This window comes from Tachysurus fulvidraco, chromosome 11 (assembly GCF_022655615.1).
Source record: "Tachysurus fulvidraco isolate hzauxx_2018 chromosome 11, HZAU_PFXX_2.0, whole genome shotgun sequence".
Lineage (NCBI taxonomy): Eukaryota > Metazoa > Chordata > Actinopteri > Siluriformes > Bagridae > Tachysurus > Tachysurus fulvidraco.
The window spans coordinates 5,622,097-5,640,227 of NC_062528.1; the positions used below are offsets into that span (position 1 = coordinate 5,622,097).

At 42.3% G+C, this 18,131-nt stretch overlaps 1 protein-coding gene across 2 annotated transcripts in view; it reads right to left on the reverse strand.

Moving 5' to 3' along the window:
* tyw1 (tRNA-yW synthesizing protein 1 homolog (S. cerevisiae)) overlaps positions 1 to 18,131 on the reverse strand; it is a 74,297-nt gene that overhangs the window by 11,012 nt on the left and 45,154 nt on the right. For both annotated transcript variants that reach the window (XM_027136826.2, XM_027136822.2), the window contains exons 13-14: positions 17,170 to 17,305; positions 7,360 to 7,470 (exon numbers count right to left, since the gene is read on the reverse strand). In XM_027136826.2, the coding sequence (XP_026992627.2) occupies positions 7,360 to 7,470; positions 17,170 to 17,305 (247 nt within the window). The remainder of the gene's footprint in view (positions 1 to 7,359; positions 7,471 to 17,169; positions 17,306 to 18,131) is intronic.

The following is an 18,131-nucleotide window of genomic DNA, read 5'->3' on the forward strand; positions in this document are numbered from 1 at the left end:
GGCGCTGTATCATAGCTGCCCCTGCACTCTGACCCCTCTAACCTCCTCAGTTGGGGTATGTGAAGAAAAGATTTCCACTGTGCTGTAATGTATATGTGGCGATAATTAAAGCTTCTATGCCAGTTCTATTCTATTCTATTCTCTATTCTAAGAGCGGACATAAAGTCGGTAAAGCAGCTAGGCATAATAATAAGGTGCATAATAATCTAAATAACAACTTAAACAAATCGCCAAAAAAAAACTAAAAGAACACTTGCATCTGAACTGTAAGTCAGATTGGGTTGAAATTTGGTAGATTTAAAACTTTTTAAAGTGGGAGGAGTCATCGAACCTGATCGAAGTTAGTCGATCTATCGTCTCAAAATTTAAAAGGCGAAGACTTAAAATTCGCAAGAAATACAAAATAAATAAATAAATAAATAAAATTCTAATTGAATATTTAAAAAAAATTACAAAATTTCAAATACATTTAGAAAAAAGATATGCATGGTGTATATACAGCAGCACCTTTCCTGCCACTGGTTGCCTGTGCAGTTTTTAAAGCTCTACACAACCAGAGTTGTTATATAACTAGGTTTATTACATTAATTGACTGCATTAAATACATATACGTGTCGCCTTTGATTCCGACAGCTCTTCCACACCGGTCCTGTTGCAGCTACACAGGGCATTGATTCCCTACTGCAGAATCTCACCTACTCTCTTGTAAATACTGAGATTTCAGACATACTACTTACTTCTCTTACTCTACAGTAGGACAGTTGGGATATTCAGACGTAGACATTGTTTTCTGGACTGGGGCCGAATTCCAGAAACAATAATAAAATAAAGTCATGGGGAAGAACCAACAAGCCCCAGCAATCAATCTGTACTAAAACAATGACAAATAATGATTACCTACGATAGCAGCTCAGATAAATCAAAAGGAAGGGAGAGAGACAGAGAGAGAGAGAGAGAGAGAGAGAGACAGAGAGAGAGAGAGAGAGAGAGAGAGAGAGCTGTTCCATGAGTGCATCTTGGTCAAACTACTCCATCAATCAGTGCCATGACATTCATTAACTCTGCATCTTGCTGTGATTTAGCTTAATTTCAGTCTTTATCTGCAAATGCTTCTCATTATAGCTGAATTAAGATGACACACTAAAACTAATCTGATGGTATGAAACTAGAGCACCATGAGAGTACGAGTCTAATCCTGCAAAATTGGGAAAACCATCCGTACAGCAAAAGTATCTTTTAAACCATTCACCCACACACCCATCCATCAACACACCTATCCAGCCAACTACACACCAACCCATCCGTCCATCTATCCATCTATCGATCTATCCATTCACCAACCAACACATCCAACCATCAACACACCCACCCATACATCTATTCGTCCATCCACCCTCACGCACATTCACCAATCTATACACCCATCCATCTATCCACCCAGCAATCTAAACAGTGCACACACCCACACAGCTATCCATCCCTCTGTCCATCCATCCCTCTGTCCATCCATCCACCCACCCACACACCCATCCACCAATATACACACCCATCCATGCACCCATCCATCCATCTTTACACCCACACACCCAGCCAAACAACCATCCATCAGTGACCTTACAGTGAAAAACTGCTGTACAGCTACACTATTAAAAACAGGTTTATTATTTCATACATTATACTCTAAACACATGGACAGTTACAGCAGTTCGTTAGTTCTCTGGGTTGACGTAGTGGACTGCATTTTTTTTCCACTTTATTTTATGCTCATTCGTTTATTTTTTCAAAAGCAAACCCTCTTTGACACAAGCTAATATGCTAATGAGCTAATAGTTTTAGTAAAGCACTGAACACTAAATAAATAAATAAATAAATAAATAAATAATCAAGTGCTGGCTGATTCCGAGTAAAATTGTGGCTCAGTGGTTAAGACATTGAGGCTACAGCTCAGAAGGTCTTGAAGTGAAATCCCTGCACTAACACTCCGCCATGGTGCTGTGAACATCACCCTCACCCTGCCTGGAGGTATCCTGCTTCCCTACTACACTGTATAAAGAAATGAGCTGAGGGTAGTGAATTATATTGTACATGATATGTTCCCTGCTGCACGAAAATTGCTGTAAACTAATCTGGAAAGCTTACAGGCAATTACTGACAAGAGAATATAATTTAAGAAAAACACTCATTCTCATCTCATCTCACTCATTTTCTACCGCTTTATCCGAACTTCTCGGGTCACGTGGAGCCTGTGCCTATCTCAGGCATCATCGGGCATCAAAAAGAAAAACAAAATACAGTAATTATAGCGACCACAGCAGCACAGTTAAAGGGTTAAGTCCCTCATTTCAAATGCGTGCGCTTATAAGTATTTACTAATAATTTTGGCTAATTGAAGATTATATACTGAACAAAATTATAAACACAACACTTTTATTATTGCCCCATTTTTCATGAGCTGAACTCGAAGATCTAAGACTTTTTATGTACAAAAAAGAGCCTATTTCTCTCAAATATTGTTCCCAAATCTGTGTTAGTGAGCACTTCTATTTGCCGGGATAATCCATCCACCTCACAGCTGTGGCATATCAAGATGCTGATTAGACAGCATGACTATTGCACAGGTGTGCTTTAGACTGGCCACAATAATGTATAAAATATAATGTTTTTTATCTCACAGCACAATGCCACAAGTTTTGAGGGCACGTGCCATTGGCATGCCTACTGCAGGAACGTCCACCGGAGCTGTTGCCTGTGAATTGAATGTTCATTTCTCTACCCTAAGCCTTCTCCAAAGGCGTTTCAGAGAATTTGGCAGTACATCCAACCGGCCTCACAAACACATCCCACGTGCAACCAGACCAGCTCAGGACCTCCACATCCAGCATCTTCTCCTCCAAGATCGTCTAAGACCATCCCCCCGGACAGCTGCTGCAACAATCGGTTTGCATAACCAAAGAATGTCTGTGCAAACTGTCAGAAACCGTCTCAGCCCCCCTCATGATGCAGCATGATAATTCACGGCCTCATGTTGCAAGGATCTGTACACAATTAATGGAAACTGAAAACATCCCAGTTCTTTCACGGCCAGCACGCTCACCGAACACGTCACCCGTTGAGCAAGTTTGGGATGCTCTGGATGGGAGTATACGACAGCATCTTTCAGTTCCTGCCAATATCCAGCAACTTTGCACAGCCATTACAGAGGAGTTGACCAACATTCCACAGGCCATCGACAACCTGATCAACTCTATGCAAAGATGTGTTGCACTGTGTGAGGCAAATGGTAGTCACACCAAATACTGACTGGTTTTCCATAATCCAGTGGAATAATTTGACTTAAATTACATCATGCGGCAGAATCCCCTTCAGTTTGAGAGAAACTAGTTCACTTTATGCATAAGAATAAAACATTAGACCTCTGCTTCTGGACATCAGCCAATTAAACATTCAAGGAACATCTTGTACGGGTAGGTACATAATTATTATACTGCCATTAGAGTCATTAATGCCAATAGTCATTATTAAGACTAATGATTTCCTGAAGATTTCCTTTAGCCTCCAATTTCGCTGAAAACTAGAAGCAGAACAGAAAAAGATTTGATGAATCCACATAAATACTGTTCACACTTTTTAACACTTACTAAAAAGCAGTCTGGAAGTGGCAAACTTCTGGAGCACAATTTTCAGCAGAATTTCTCACATTTTTTGTGGGTTTTATTGAGAAGCAGGAAACACAAATCCTCGCATCCCACTGTCGGTCAAAGAGGCTCGATTGTGTTGCTAGGAAACAGCGTGTGAAAGTTAAAGGCTGCTTCACTTTGGTATTGAGATGCTCTAGGAGAGGCTGTCGAAGGGCTGTTTAATGGGATTAAGAGCGTTGACGTTGTCTTGTTTATATATATATATATATATATATATATATATATATATATATATAGAGAGAGAGAGAGAGAGAGAGAGAGAGAGAGAGAGAGGTGAAGAAAGGATACATGTGAGGAAACCACACAGGTTTTTCAATTGATGGAGAGACTCTTGAAGAAATCAGAAAAAGTGTTGTCAAGGCTCATCAAGGTGGAAAAGGTTACAAAAGCTATTGATTTGCTCTTCCATTGGAAAGCAGATGATATACAAATGGAGGGAATTCACTGCCACTGTTACTCTTCCAAGGGAAGTCACAAAAAAAAAACCCCAGAGAAACATAGAAAGAACCTCCAGGCCACTTCCAGTAAAGAAACCTCTTCAGCAAACAAAGACATTCTAGACAATTCTGTGTTTCCAGCTTTGTGGTTTTACGATCATATAACCCCAATTTTATCATCCCTACACCTGTTAGGTTTAGAATTGATTACAAACTGCTGCTACTTACTGTATGTACAAGGCTCTTAATGGTTTAGCTCCCATGTATCTAACTAGTATTCTAACACGTTACAATCCTTCACGCTCTCTGAGATCACAAAACTCAGGACTTTTGGTAGTTCTCAGAATATCTAAGTCTACTAAAGGTAGTAGAGCGTTTTCTTATCTAGCTCCCAAACTTTGGAATAGTCTTCCTGATAGTGTTCAGGGCTTAGACACACTTTCCCAGTTTAAATGTAGATTAAAAACTCATCTCTTTAGTCAGGCGAACACATAATACATCCCATAATACTGTGCACTATTAAATCAGACCTGCACATTTTATGAACAGCAGATATCACCCATATGAGGATGAGGTTCCCCATTGAGTCCGGTTCCTCTCAAGGTTTCTTCCTTTACCATCTAAGGGAGTTTTTCCTCCCCACTGCTCCGTGAGTCACCTCAGACTTGCTGATTGTGTATAAATACATTGTGAACTAAATCTATCTAATATTAATCTTAAATTTTGTATTCTATTAATCTTTATATTATTCTTTATATTAACCTTCTGTTCTATGTTTATGTTCTGTAAAGCTGCTCTGAGACAATGTCAACTGTAAAAAGTGCTATACAAATAAACTTGATTTGAACTGAAACAGTTTCTGCGAGCTCAAATGCGACAGTGAGGATTAGATGCACATACGCTTGGGCCAATATGGTGCAGTTATGAGCTTTCCTTTCTAATTATAAAGATTAACCATGTAGCTCCGGTGCAAAACTGAAGACATTCTGATTTCAGACACTGAAACTATTTGAGGAGAATTGAATAAAAATGCCACTGGATTAAAACAAAACGTTTCACAATGTCTGCTGGTGTTGTTGTGTGTCTCAGGATGAGGAAGAGGACACAACAATGCACTTATTGACATTTGAACACAGAGTTCTTCTTACTATCCTCAACACAGAGTTCTTCTTACCGTCCATCAGACTGTATAGCACCGCACCATCAGACCAATAACACCACTATAAGCACAATCAACTGCATCAAACTTCAGCAGGAAGGAATTAGTGGTAAGTCTGTAATGAACTGACCTATTAGTTGCTCAGGAACTCTTGGTTGCACAGTTCCACCTGACTACAAACTGTTGTAAATGTAAATGTCCGTCGTTATAAGCGCTAAACAAATGGAATTGAATTGAATATGAATGTATGATACAAAACACTTTACTTTATCATTATCTCTCATCCTAACCCTTACTGTACTGATAACAGACTCCTCTCTGAATGTCTTTGGACCTTCTATAAAATGTTAATTTTTATGTATGAATCTCCTTCTATGCTAATTTCAGACTCTACACAATCTTTCTGCACATGAATATAACCCTGAACCCTAAAACCATAAGAATATCTAAGTTATTTTGTTGAATATGAAGAAAAAAAAAAGGCTAGGGGTTACAATGAACTCGTGAAAGTAGAGTATCTGCTAAAGTAGGGTCCGAGTTGTGATCTGAACAAAGCTTCTCAGGTCATGTAAGTGGGAAAGAGGATCAACTTAGTAACTGGACCCATTTAAGTCCTCTTACACTGAACACCAAAAGCACTATAAGCACTTGTAGTTGGTTCATTTAATACTAACTGAGTCTGGCTCATTCATAACACCCTTAGTACATGAGTCCATATTGCCCCTTTTCCACCGAGGCAGTTTGAGCGCTGGTTCGGAGCCTAATTTAGAACCAGTTCTTTCTTTTTCGACAGCCAAAGCACTGGCTCTGAACCAGGAAAAGTGGTTCTTAAGTAGCACCAAAACGTTGCTGGTCTAGACTTAAGAACCGCTTACGTCAGGGGCTGTGGGCGGGACTACTTTTAAGCGCCTTTGATAACGTACCTTCAGTATAATGATGTTTAATACACTTTTACTTTACTGAAATATGATCAATTATTAGCACACATGATAGTAGGTAGCTACATGCTAAGGCTAACTTTTTTCTGTGTTAATGATAAAATAATGTCAATGTAGGTTCGCAAAGCCATGGGCATTAACAGTAAAGCAACATCTGCCATTGTTGTGTTTGTGTTTGCTGCGCTAACGTTGCTGGGAAACGTGAAACGTGACACGTATACAGTGACGTCAGACTCGGCTCTGTGACGGCTCTCTGACCGATGGAAAGGCAAACCGGTTCTTAGAAGGTTCACCAGTGGAACCAGCACCCGTTTCTTTTTGGTGGAAAAGGGGTAATAGTGAATTAAGCCCCAAGTGAAACAAACTCTGCAAACACCTGCATTCCCTCTCATAGTCTCAATGTAAAAGTGCTACCTAAAAAAAAGAGATCTTCATAGAGAACCATGGCTTTGTTCAATAAAACCACAATGTTCATTATTGTCTTTATGATCAGTCATCTCTTCAGTGCAGAGTCTCAGAAACCCAGTCAGTTTTTCATGAGGTTTGTTCAAACTCAACGCACAAGTCAAGCATTGACTAAAAATGATACATAAAAAAACTATAAACATTAAATAATAAAATAAAAAATAAATGAACACTACATTTATAATAATTAGAGTTCCTCAGCTTCAAGCAACCAGAGTAATTTCTCAGTAGGTTAATTTTCTTTCCTCTCAAAACCATAATAATTAATCTTCCAAAAGGTGAAATTAATTCGCTGAAAGTCTCGATTCATTTCTTTTCCTTTTGGCCATGGAGTGAATGTAATGAGTTGGTCATTATCCGCTTTCTCGCTAATGACCTACACAACAGCTTCTCCATTCACCAGTCCCTGTAGACCTGATACAACCTTGCTTGTTTTCCTGGATTGTTTCTTTAGCTTCAAACACAAGCCAAATGATCTGCAGCTTCGGAGGCCAGAAAGCTGCGACTCGGGTGTTTGGGGGCAAGAACAAAACGCAGACCTGTTCTATCTAATAGAACTTGAAAGTAGCTTTGCTTAGAGTACACCATTTGTGAACATATGATCTTGAGAACTACATGAACTAAAAGGCACCTAAACATTATGAAGAAACAGATACGCTTACCTTCACCTCGATGAAGTCCGGCTGGCCGAGGGCAACGAGATCAGCGTAGGCTTTGAGTTCGTCTACGTTCCAGGCCTTCACCAGGGTCAGGCGGTACACTGTGCGCTGTTGCTACAAGACACATGCGCAAAACAAATGAACAAAACTGATAGCATGAACATTATAATGCATCATATACATCAGCACAATGTCTAAATACCTAAATACTCTTTTAGGTTATAAAGAGAAAAGAATCAGCACAGAAGCTCTAAATGAAGGTCAACACATTAATGTGACAATGGCCACTTCTGCGGCTGCTGATTTTACCTGTCACTCATTCTGCATTCTGGAGTATATTATGTACTCTATTATTTCTAGGAATAATTGGCAAGGGAGGAGAGAGAGAGAGAGAGAGAGAGAGAGAGAGAGAGAGAGAGAGAGAGAGAGAGAGAGAGAGAGTAGGAGAGAGAGAGAGAGGGAGAGAGAGAGAGTAGAGATAGAGAGCGCATCGAGAGTATGCGCCGATCATCTCTCTAGCTGTAGCGCAATCGACTTACGATTTATGAGAGGAAATCTCTTTGGCTATCTCTCGCTTCGCTCTCTGTCTCTCGCTCTTCTCTCTCGCTCTCTCTCTCTCGCTCTCTCTCTCTCTCTTTCTCTCTCTCTCCTCTCTCTCTCTCTTCGCTCTCTCCCTTCTCTCTCCTCTTCTCTCTCTCTCCTTTCCTCTCTCTCTCCTCTCTCTCTCCTCTCTTTCTCGTCTCTCTCTCTCTTCCCTCTTCTCTCTCTCCCTCCTCTTTCTCTTTCTCCCTCTCTCTCTTCTTCTCTCTTCTCTCTCTCTCTCCCTCTCCTCTTTCTCTTTCCCTCCTCCTCTTGCCTGCCTACGGGAGACGTCTCTTTGCCACTCTCTAGCTCTTTGTTTATCTTATTCCTCTACCTCGATTCCTGGTAATAAGATGCTGATAACACTAATAAAGTGTTATACAGAGCATCAGTACATCAGCGTATACACACACATGTACACACATTCACACACTCGGGGCGATGCATCGTAGCTAATCCGCCTAATCTTCACAGGAGAGAGGAAAGGAGAGAACGCAGAGAAACCCTCTGATGTAATGGAGAACAAGCTGAACTCCACACTGGCTGTAACCTGCTCACAGTTTACACAGATTCACACAGAGCACAGCACCACTGTGCTGAAAATGGCTTCTGGGAATTACTGACGAGACTGGACATGCTGAAATACAGCTTCAGTACACAGAATAATGACGCATGAGCATTTAATCTAGAACTGTAAGAAAAACCAAAGGAAAGGACTGAGCAAAACATTCAGTGGGTATTAAGTCAACAGGTTCAGGCAAGAGGGAATGTTTCTAATTTACCACCAGTAAAAGTGTGTGTATACAGACAGACAGACAGACAGACAGACAGACAGACAGACAGACAGACAGACAGACAGATGGACGGATAGACAGACAGATGGACGGATAGACAGACAGATGGACAGAGACAGAGACAGATGGACAGACAGAAAGAAAGACGGATAGACAGAATGATAAACAGGAGAATGGACAGATAGATAAACAGACAGAGAGACAGACAGATGGACAGACAGGCAGAAAGACGGATAGACAGATGGATAAACAAACGAATGGACAGATAGATAAACAGACGGACAGACAGAATGATAAACAGGAGAATGGACAGATAGATAAACAGACAGAGAGACAGACAGACAGACAGATGGATAGACAGATGGATAGACAGGCGAATGGACAGATAGATAAACAGACAGAGAGACAGACAGATGGACAGACAAAGAAAGACGGATAGACAGAATGATAAACAGGAGAATGGACAGATAGATAAACAGACAGAGAGACGGACAGACAGACAGAAAGACGGATAGACAGATGGATAAACCGGCAAATGGACAAACAGATAGACAGATGGATAAACAAATAAACAGAGAGACAGAGACAGACAGGCGAATGGACAGATCGATAAACAGACAAACAGACAGATGGATAAACAAACAGGCAAAATGACAGACAAATAGACAGAGAGACAGACAGACAAGCGAATGGACAGACAGACAAATAGATAAACAGATAGACAGCACCACCATGCAGACCTAACTGCTTGAGGTTAGAAACCAGAGACGCGGCAAACTACAGCGCTGCTAATGAACTGAAAAACGCACACTTCCATGCCGCAGGTTTAAGTTCAGCGAGTTCAAAGCTGAGCAGTGAAGGATCGCGTTGGCCAAATTTATCCGTGTCATTTTCCCTCCCAGCACATACAGCACATAACCCCCTACACTCACAGTGCAGAAAATCACAGCTCTCTCTCTTCCTTCCCAACTGTTTTATTACATCATTTATCAAAAGGCTTCATGGTTGGACCAAACTGATCCTTATTATTCAAAAATGCATTATTTATGTGTACTTATTTATTTATGTAGTCATCACTTAGGTTATAGCAGCTAGAAACACTTCTTCACTCGCTTTGGCTACACTTTCTCTCGAAGTTAATAAGAGTAATAATAATAAAAATTAAAAAAACGCAACACGTTACAGAGAAATGTCTTCGATCTTTAAACTTTCTCCATGAAGGACGGTTCTGCAGGAAAACACATTTTGTGTTTGTTTCCTTCTTTGTGTTTATGTGGGTGTGAACGGTACTGTACTACAGCAGTTCCCAAAGTGGGGGGCGCGCGGGTGGTGGGGTTGGGGGGTGGGTGTCGCGAGACTATTATTATTATTTTTTTTTATATGTTAAAAAAGGTTGTAATGATGCGAGTATAAATTTAGGATAATTCAAATAAACTGGAAATAAAACTTTGTTTGCTCCGATTAATTACGACAGTTAAGTGACGGCATCAATCACAATTTACAGCACAACAACATGCGCTAGATAGATTTGCACAGGCATTCACTAAATTCCTGGGGTTTCGTTACGACAAACGTAAAGTGGGCGTGTTTCCGGAGGTCTTGGAAAAAACGCCCTCCTTCAAAAAAAAATAAAAGACCATTCTACGACGGACAAAACAGTCATACAGGTAGATTTATTTTAGAAAACAAATAAACAACCAAAAACTATGGTTAGGGTTATGGTTAGATTATCAAATAGGCCACGCCTACCCGATGACGCAATATCTGTTACACTGTTCTGAAATCCCTGGAAATAAGTGCCTGCCATCTGCGGGTGGCGATCTCCAAAATTGAACCTAGAGTGGACCTGCTTTGCTCCACACACAGCGCCCATCCATCACATTATACATGAAGCTATAGCCAACGCTGTACGCGTGTTACAGGCAGCTTGTTCGTATTCTGTCGTAAGCATTTCACAGTTATGGGATGTATTTGTTTTTGTTCATAATTTGTTAATAATAAAATAGCCTGGCTTAGAGATCGTGTTCCTTTTTGTTTTAGTGTCACTTGATTTGCTCCATATTGCATATATCAGAACCACTTCACTCACTCGGAGCATCACATTTACCTGGGATGTGGTAGCTCAGTGGTTAAGGTGTTGGGCTACTGATCGGAAGGTCATGGGTTAAAACCCCAGGTCCACCAAGCTGCCACTGCTGGGCCCCTGAGCAAGTTGTAAGTCACTCTGGATAAGGGTATCTGCTAAATACCGTAAATGTAAATGTAATACATGGCAGTTTCCACTTTACCCAAGCTCACTCTGCACATATCTGCCAAAATCTCTCAAAATAACCGCAACCGAGCGCACAAGAGCAACGAAAGACGACAATAAAAGCCGTGAGACCGATCTATTATATCACAGGTGTGAGAAGGGCTTAAATTGTATCCATGAATAGTTGTGTTTAACAATGTGGAACGTCAGTGAAACTGATAAAAACTCCTTTATCACTTATGTTAAAGAATCTTTAAAGCACTGTGCCCTCACCAGCCTATTAATATTGACAAAAACCCAGAAGGTAATGTTACAGAAAAACCTACAATGCCTTCCATTCAGAAAACGTTTAAAATCTGTTTACATGGAATGTCCATTATAAAATTCCTACAATTCATACATATTTGAAAACAACCACTAGAGCTGCTATTATAGAAAACTAATCAAGACATCCTTGACTGGGAGCTGGGCTAGATGTGTCGGGGAGCAGGGCTAGAGGTGTCGGGGAGCTGAGCTCAGCTCCCCGACACCTCTAGCCCAGCTCCCCGACACATCTAGCTCAGCTCCCAGACACATCTAGCCCAGCTCCCGACACCTCTAGCCCAGCTCCCCGACACCTCTAGCCCAGCTCCCGACACCTCTAGCCCAGCTCCCCGACACCTCTAGCCCAGCTCCCAGACACCTCTAGCTCAGCTCCCAGACACCTCTAGCTCAGCTCCCAGACACCTCTAGCCCAGCTCCCCGACACCTCTAGCCCAGCTCCCGACACCTCTAGCCCAGCTCCCCGACACCTCTAGCCCAGCTCCCGACACCTCTAGCCCAGCTCCCCGACACCTCTAGCCCAGCTCCCCGACACCTCTAGCCCAGCTCCCCGACACCTCTAGCTCAGCTCCCCGACACCTCTAGCTCAGCTCCCAGACACATCTAGCCCAGCTCCCGACACATCTAGCCCAGCTCCCGACACATCTAGCCCAGCTCCCCAGCTCCCCCACACCTCTAGCCCAGCTCCCGACACCTCTAGCCCAGCTCCCCGACACCTCTAGCACAGCTCCCCAACACCTCTAGCTCAGCTCCCAGACACATCTAGCCCAGCTCCAGACACATCTAGCCCAGCTCCAGACACATCTAGCTCAGCTCCCCGACACCTCTAGCCCAGCTCCCCGACACCTCTAGCCCAGCTCCCCGACACCTCTAGCCCAGCTCCCCGACACCTCTAGCTCAGCTCCCCGACACCTCTAGCTCAGCTCCCCGACACATCTAGCTCAGCTCCCCGACACATCTAGCTCAGCTCCCCGACACATCTAGCCCAGCTCCCCGACACATCTAGCCCAGCTCCCCGACACCTCTAGCTCAGCTCCCCGACACCTCTAGCCCAGCTCCCCAACACATCTAGCTCAGCTCCCAGACACCTCTAGCCCAGCTCCCCGACACCTCTAGCCCAGCTCCCGACACCTCTAGCCCAGCTCCCGACACCTCTAGCTCAGCTCCCAGACACATCTAGCCCAGCTCCCGACACCTCTAGCCCAGCTCCCCGACACCTCTAGCCCAGCTCCCCGACACCTCTAGCTCAGCTCCCCGACACCTCTAGCTCAGCTCCCGACACATCTAGCCCAGCTCCCGACACATCTAGCCCAGCTCCCGACACATCTAGCCCAGCTCCCCAGCTCCCCGACACCTCTAGCCCAGCTCCCCGACACCTCTAGCTCAGCTCCCGACACCTCTAGCTCAGAATCTTGAGAAATAGAGGGTGGAGGATACCTGAGGTTGGTATCCTGCCTCCTGTTTTGGCGAAAACAATATTTTTCAGTAATCACCCATGTCTCCTACAAACCACAGGAGCTGTGGAGTTGTTCAGTGGAAGCTGTGTGTGCACAAAGCAGCATTACTGTGACTTTAACTCATATGTAGACGAAGAATGAGCTCACTGTGAGCACAGGACATGAACAAGAAAGAAAAACTTTTCAAAATAAATAAATAAATAAATAAGAAATAAAACCACAGGCCAGTGCTTCGCTGGACAAAAAAAAAAAAAAACATACTGAAAGATTTTGTTGTAATTGTGTGGCACTCGGAATAAGCCGAGGGGTCACGTACACACTACTGCCTTATTAAGAAAGCATGCAGAACATTTCCTCAAGCCTGCAGTACTGACGAGAGGAAATTAAAGGACCTTTGCTGAGCTCTGAAGACTGCGTGTATAAGTAGTCCGACAAAAGAATGACTACTGATTAAGAAAACCAGAAGAAATTTCATATAGTGTGAAAGATTAGATGAACCTGAGCAGAGATATGTCTTGATAAAATGTGGATTTTAGAGACTAAACCCACGTATGCCCCTTTTCCACCGAGGCAGTTTGAGCGCTGGTTCGGAGCCTAATTTAAAATCAGTTCTTTCTTTTTCGACAGCCAGAGCACCAGCTCGGAACCAGGAAAAGTGGTTCTTAAGTAGCCATTGTTGATGACGTTGCTGGGTAACGTGACACGTATACAGTGACGTCAGACTCGGCTCTGTGACGGCTCTCTAACCGATGGAAAGGCAAACAGGTTCTTAGAAGGTTCACCAGTGGAACCAACTTTGAACCAGCACCAGCACGGGCTCTGAACCAGCACCAGCTTCTTTTTGGTGGAAAAGGGGCATTATTGCTAAGCTGGGGTGTCTTGCAAAGACCCCTGATCTGTAATTCAACCTTTATTTTTTATTAATGAACAAAATGAAAAGAAGAGAAACCCAAACCAAATAAATATTTGGTGTGACCACTGTTTGCCTGCTCACAGAATCGATTCCACTAGGTCAGGGGTCGGCAACCTTAAACACTCAAAGAGCCACTTGGACCTGTTTCCCACAGGAAAAAAAAAACACAGGGAGCCACAAAAACGTTTTGACATCTAAAATGAAGATAACACCGCAAGTGTAGAAAAAACTGTAGTGTGTTGCATTTATGGAATCAATGAACTGCTACAGAGTAAACGAAATTTTATTTCTGCAGGCAAACAAAAATATTTTGAACAGTTTGAACTAACCGTAAGAAAAAAGACGCTGGGTTGAAGGTTACTTTCAAACAAAATGTTCAATGTCTGAGTCCTCTTCGTATTCATGGCCAGGGCTCTCAAGTTTTGAAGACAGGCAAGCGTGACATCTCCAAACCCCCAAACCCCAATTTTTTTCATTGGTTGTTGCGTTAAATCTGTCCCAGATAGTGCTATTTTCTGATTGGCTATTGTGTAGCCTCTTTTTTTGATTGGCTGATAAGTGTCAGGCTCACTAAGAACTGAGACGCGCTTGATTCCTGCACGGTTCCATAGAGACAGCGGTGTGGACTGATACATTTTGTGCGCTGCGGCTTATTAACTATATGATAATTAGTCAAAAGGAAATACGATGTGTGGCGGGAGAGCGGGAGAAAAGACCAAACTCTCAATGTGGGACACCTGACAGTCCTGCATGACATCAACATTTTAACTTGCCGGCTGCAGCAAACCAAAAATGCGTCTGCTTCTGTGTGTCGGATTTCGCAAGTCGGCGGTTATGACGCATAATTTGAGCGACAAAAAAAATTAAACAGGGTTTATTTTAATGTTACAAGAGCATCATAATCTTAGAATTTAGAATTAAATTTTTTTAAACTAACAAAATAAAATAAATTTAAATTAAATATTTATTTTCCAAATCTAGAGCCGCAGCAGAGGGATGAAAGAGCCACTTGCGGCTCCGGAGCCGCGGGTTGCCGACCCCTGGTCTAGGTACACTTAGGTAGGTAACTACAGGTAGGTAGTTCCAAACATCTCGACAGATCTTCTGTAGATATATACGCTGCTCGATGATGTTAAGGTCAGGGCTCTGTGGGGGCCGAACCATCACTTCCAAGATTCCTGGTTCTTCTCTACATCGAAGATAGCTCTTAATGACATTGGCTGGATGTTTGGGGGTTGTTGTCCTGCTGCAGGATAAATTTGGTGCTAGACAGACTCGTCCCTGATGGTATTGCATGATGGATAAATATCTGCCTGGATTTCTCAGTATTGAAGATATCATTAATCCTGACTAAATATCCAACTCCTTTTGCAGAAACGTAGTCCCAAACTTGCATGGAACCTCCACCATGCTGCTCCATTACCTGCAATTTTTATGCACCTCAGTTCCTATGTTTTTTGTGCATGTTTGAGGGCATACACAATTTTTCCATAAAGACTACTTCTGTCAAGACTTCTCCAGACAGTATTTGGGTTGTAGATAGTTTCCACCAGTTTCTTTTTTCCGATGGCACTGCTAATCTTCTGATGTCGACGGGAAGTAAAGTGATGTGACCGCTGCGTCTACGGTGCTGAACATTTGCCATTTCCTTGTGCTTTTTCAAAATAGCTTGAACAGAGCATCTTGAAACCCCAGTCTGCTTCAAAATCTTTGTCTTAGGGCCTTTTTACACCTGGTCACTTCATGTGTTGTCTCTGATCCGATGGCTATCTGATTTGTTAAAACTGTTCCATTTACATTAGGCCACATAAATGTGTCTTGGCAAATCGGATATCGATCCGATCTTTCTACTCCCGCCCAAAATGCAAATATATTTTACCTCATTTCTGGGGTAATTGAGATAGAACATGCTTTTGTGTGTGCGGTTTTCAGAATGCAATCAAAAAGAAGACGAAAAAGCAGTATTTACCGTTTGCTGCATTTTCGCTAGTGGCAGCAGTGCATTTTAAGCCCCGACGATACGCCTGGGTGAAAGATTACCTGTGAGTGACGTACTTCTGTTTGGGAGGAGTATAGCATTGATGTATGTGGCTTGAACAACCACATTCATTTACACCTGTCCAGTTTCATCTGAAATGCGTCCCAGACCACCTCCTGAAGTGGTTTGAGCGATCGGATTTATATCCGTCTCGAGACCGTTTCGGAGGGCATTTATACCTGTTTTTTTTTTTACCATCGAATAGCTATCAGATCACAGAAAACGCATGAAGTGACCAGGTGTAAAAAGCCCCTAAGAGACCTTGCTGATGCAGCTTAACCTCTTTGTGTCTTGTTGCTGTGCTCAGTCTTGCCATGGTGTTTGAGCTGTGTTATGAATCTGTCTTCCACATCCTCACCTTAGTAGCAGAGTTTGGTTGTTCCTCACCCAGTCGTAACCCATCTACTGCTGTTTCTGTTTGAATTAATGACTTTGTTTCAACCTCCATATGAAATTGAGGATCATTTGTACCTGCTTGGTGTAACTGGTTAATCATACACATGACTCTGATCCTAAAAATCTGGTGTAGACCTTTTTGTATTTATATGCACTGTACTTTTAGATTGAATCGAACTGAATCAGATCTCATTTTGTACAACATTTTAACATGAATCAAAATGGGAGCTACAGATGTATGGCTTTAAAATTTAAAACTGCTTTCAGTGTCCTCATTTATCATTTAAATTGCACACAGCCTGGCACTCGGGTTAATTCTGCTGTCCACTGGCAAAAAGATTCCCACAGACGTGTAAGAAGGAGTCGCTTACGGACATGTTAAACTAGGAGTAAAAAATGTATAGGACAAATGTAAGACAAGAGGAAAGAGGTAGAAGAGGAAAGAAGGAGAGGAAAGAAGAAGAAGAGGAAAGAAGGAGAGGAAAGAATAAGAGGGAAGAAGAAGAAGAAGGAAGACAAAGACGAAGTAGGAGGAGGAGCAGAAGCAGGAAGAAAAAGAAGCAGCAGCAGAAGAAGAAGAAGAAGAAGAAGAAGAAGAAGAAGAGAGAAGAAGGAGAGGAAAGAAGAAGAAGAAGAAGAAGAGGAAGAAGAGGAAGAGGAAAGAAGAAGAGGGAAGAAGAAACAGCAGCAGAATAATAATAAGAAGAAGAAACAGCAGCAGAAGAAGAAGAAGAAGAAGAAGAAGAAGAAGAAGAAACAGCAGCAGCAGAAGAAAAAGAAAAAGAAGAAGAAGAAGAAGAAGGGTTTGTGTGTTACATACACATTATAGCACAATAAAATTGTTCTTCACATACTCCAGCTTATAATATGGCCCCTGGCACAGAGAGGGTTAAGGGCCTTGCACTAGAGCCCAACAGTGGCAGCTTGAAACCTTCTGTTCAGTAAGCCGGAGCACTAGGCAATGAACCACTACTACCAACTGTGTGACAGCTGTACAGGTTATTAAGAGTTAATAACCCTTATGTGCACATGTGAACGTTAGCAGTGGACACATTCCTCACCTTCTCCCCGAGGGCTCTGAGGCAGTCCAGGAAACGCTGCCAGAAGTCTTTGAAAAGAGGACGGTCTATCCGTTTCAGACTGTCCTTGGTGCTGGCGTCTATGCTCACGTACAGCTGCGTGACTGGCACCAGGTTCCTGAGACAGACGTGGAAAAAGTGAAAGACTGATGAGGGAAATAAAATGCATCAGACAAACTCAAAGCCCATCAACTTTTCAAAGATATGCAACACAACTACCTTCATTGGCATCTGTTTCTCTGCCGAAAAAGACTAAGGACTTAACAGAGAAGAATTGGTCCAGCGGTATTGTCCTACTGGGTACGTTTTCGGATATGATTTAGATATCAATACATTTTAAATGTTCATCTGTTCATATCTGTCTTTAGGCTTTTTCAAGCCATGATGATTTGCACATCTCTAACAGATCTGAGAAGACATAGAGTTTAAACAAACAAACAAACAATAAAGAAACAGATAATCTGCACATTTTTCTCAAATAAATGAATTACGTATGTAATTAGTTACTGCCTTACATTACAGCAGCTATAAACAGTTGTTCCCTCATCAGTTGCTCTTTTCTTCTCTCTTTTAAAGGTAATAAGACAAACTGCAGTCCTTTAACTTACAGCTGTACATCTGACTGTTACACAGCACTGACAATTAATGAATAATGAGGACAGACAAAAAATAATAATGATGGGGTTCTGATCAGGTGTAGTGTATTGGAACAAGAGAGATTAATACATACACCCCAGATTAACATATATGCCTGAGATTAACACACAGGACCGAGATTAACACACAGGACCGAGATAAACACACAGGACCGAGATAAACACACAGGACCGAGATAAACACACAGGACCGAAATAAACACACATGACCGAAATAAACACACATGACCGAGATAAGCACACAGGACCGAGATAAGCACACAGGACCGAGATTAACACACAGGACCG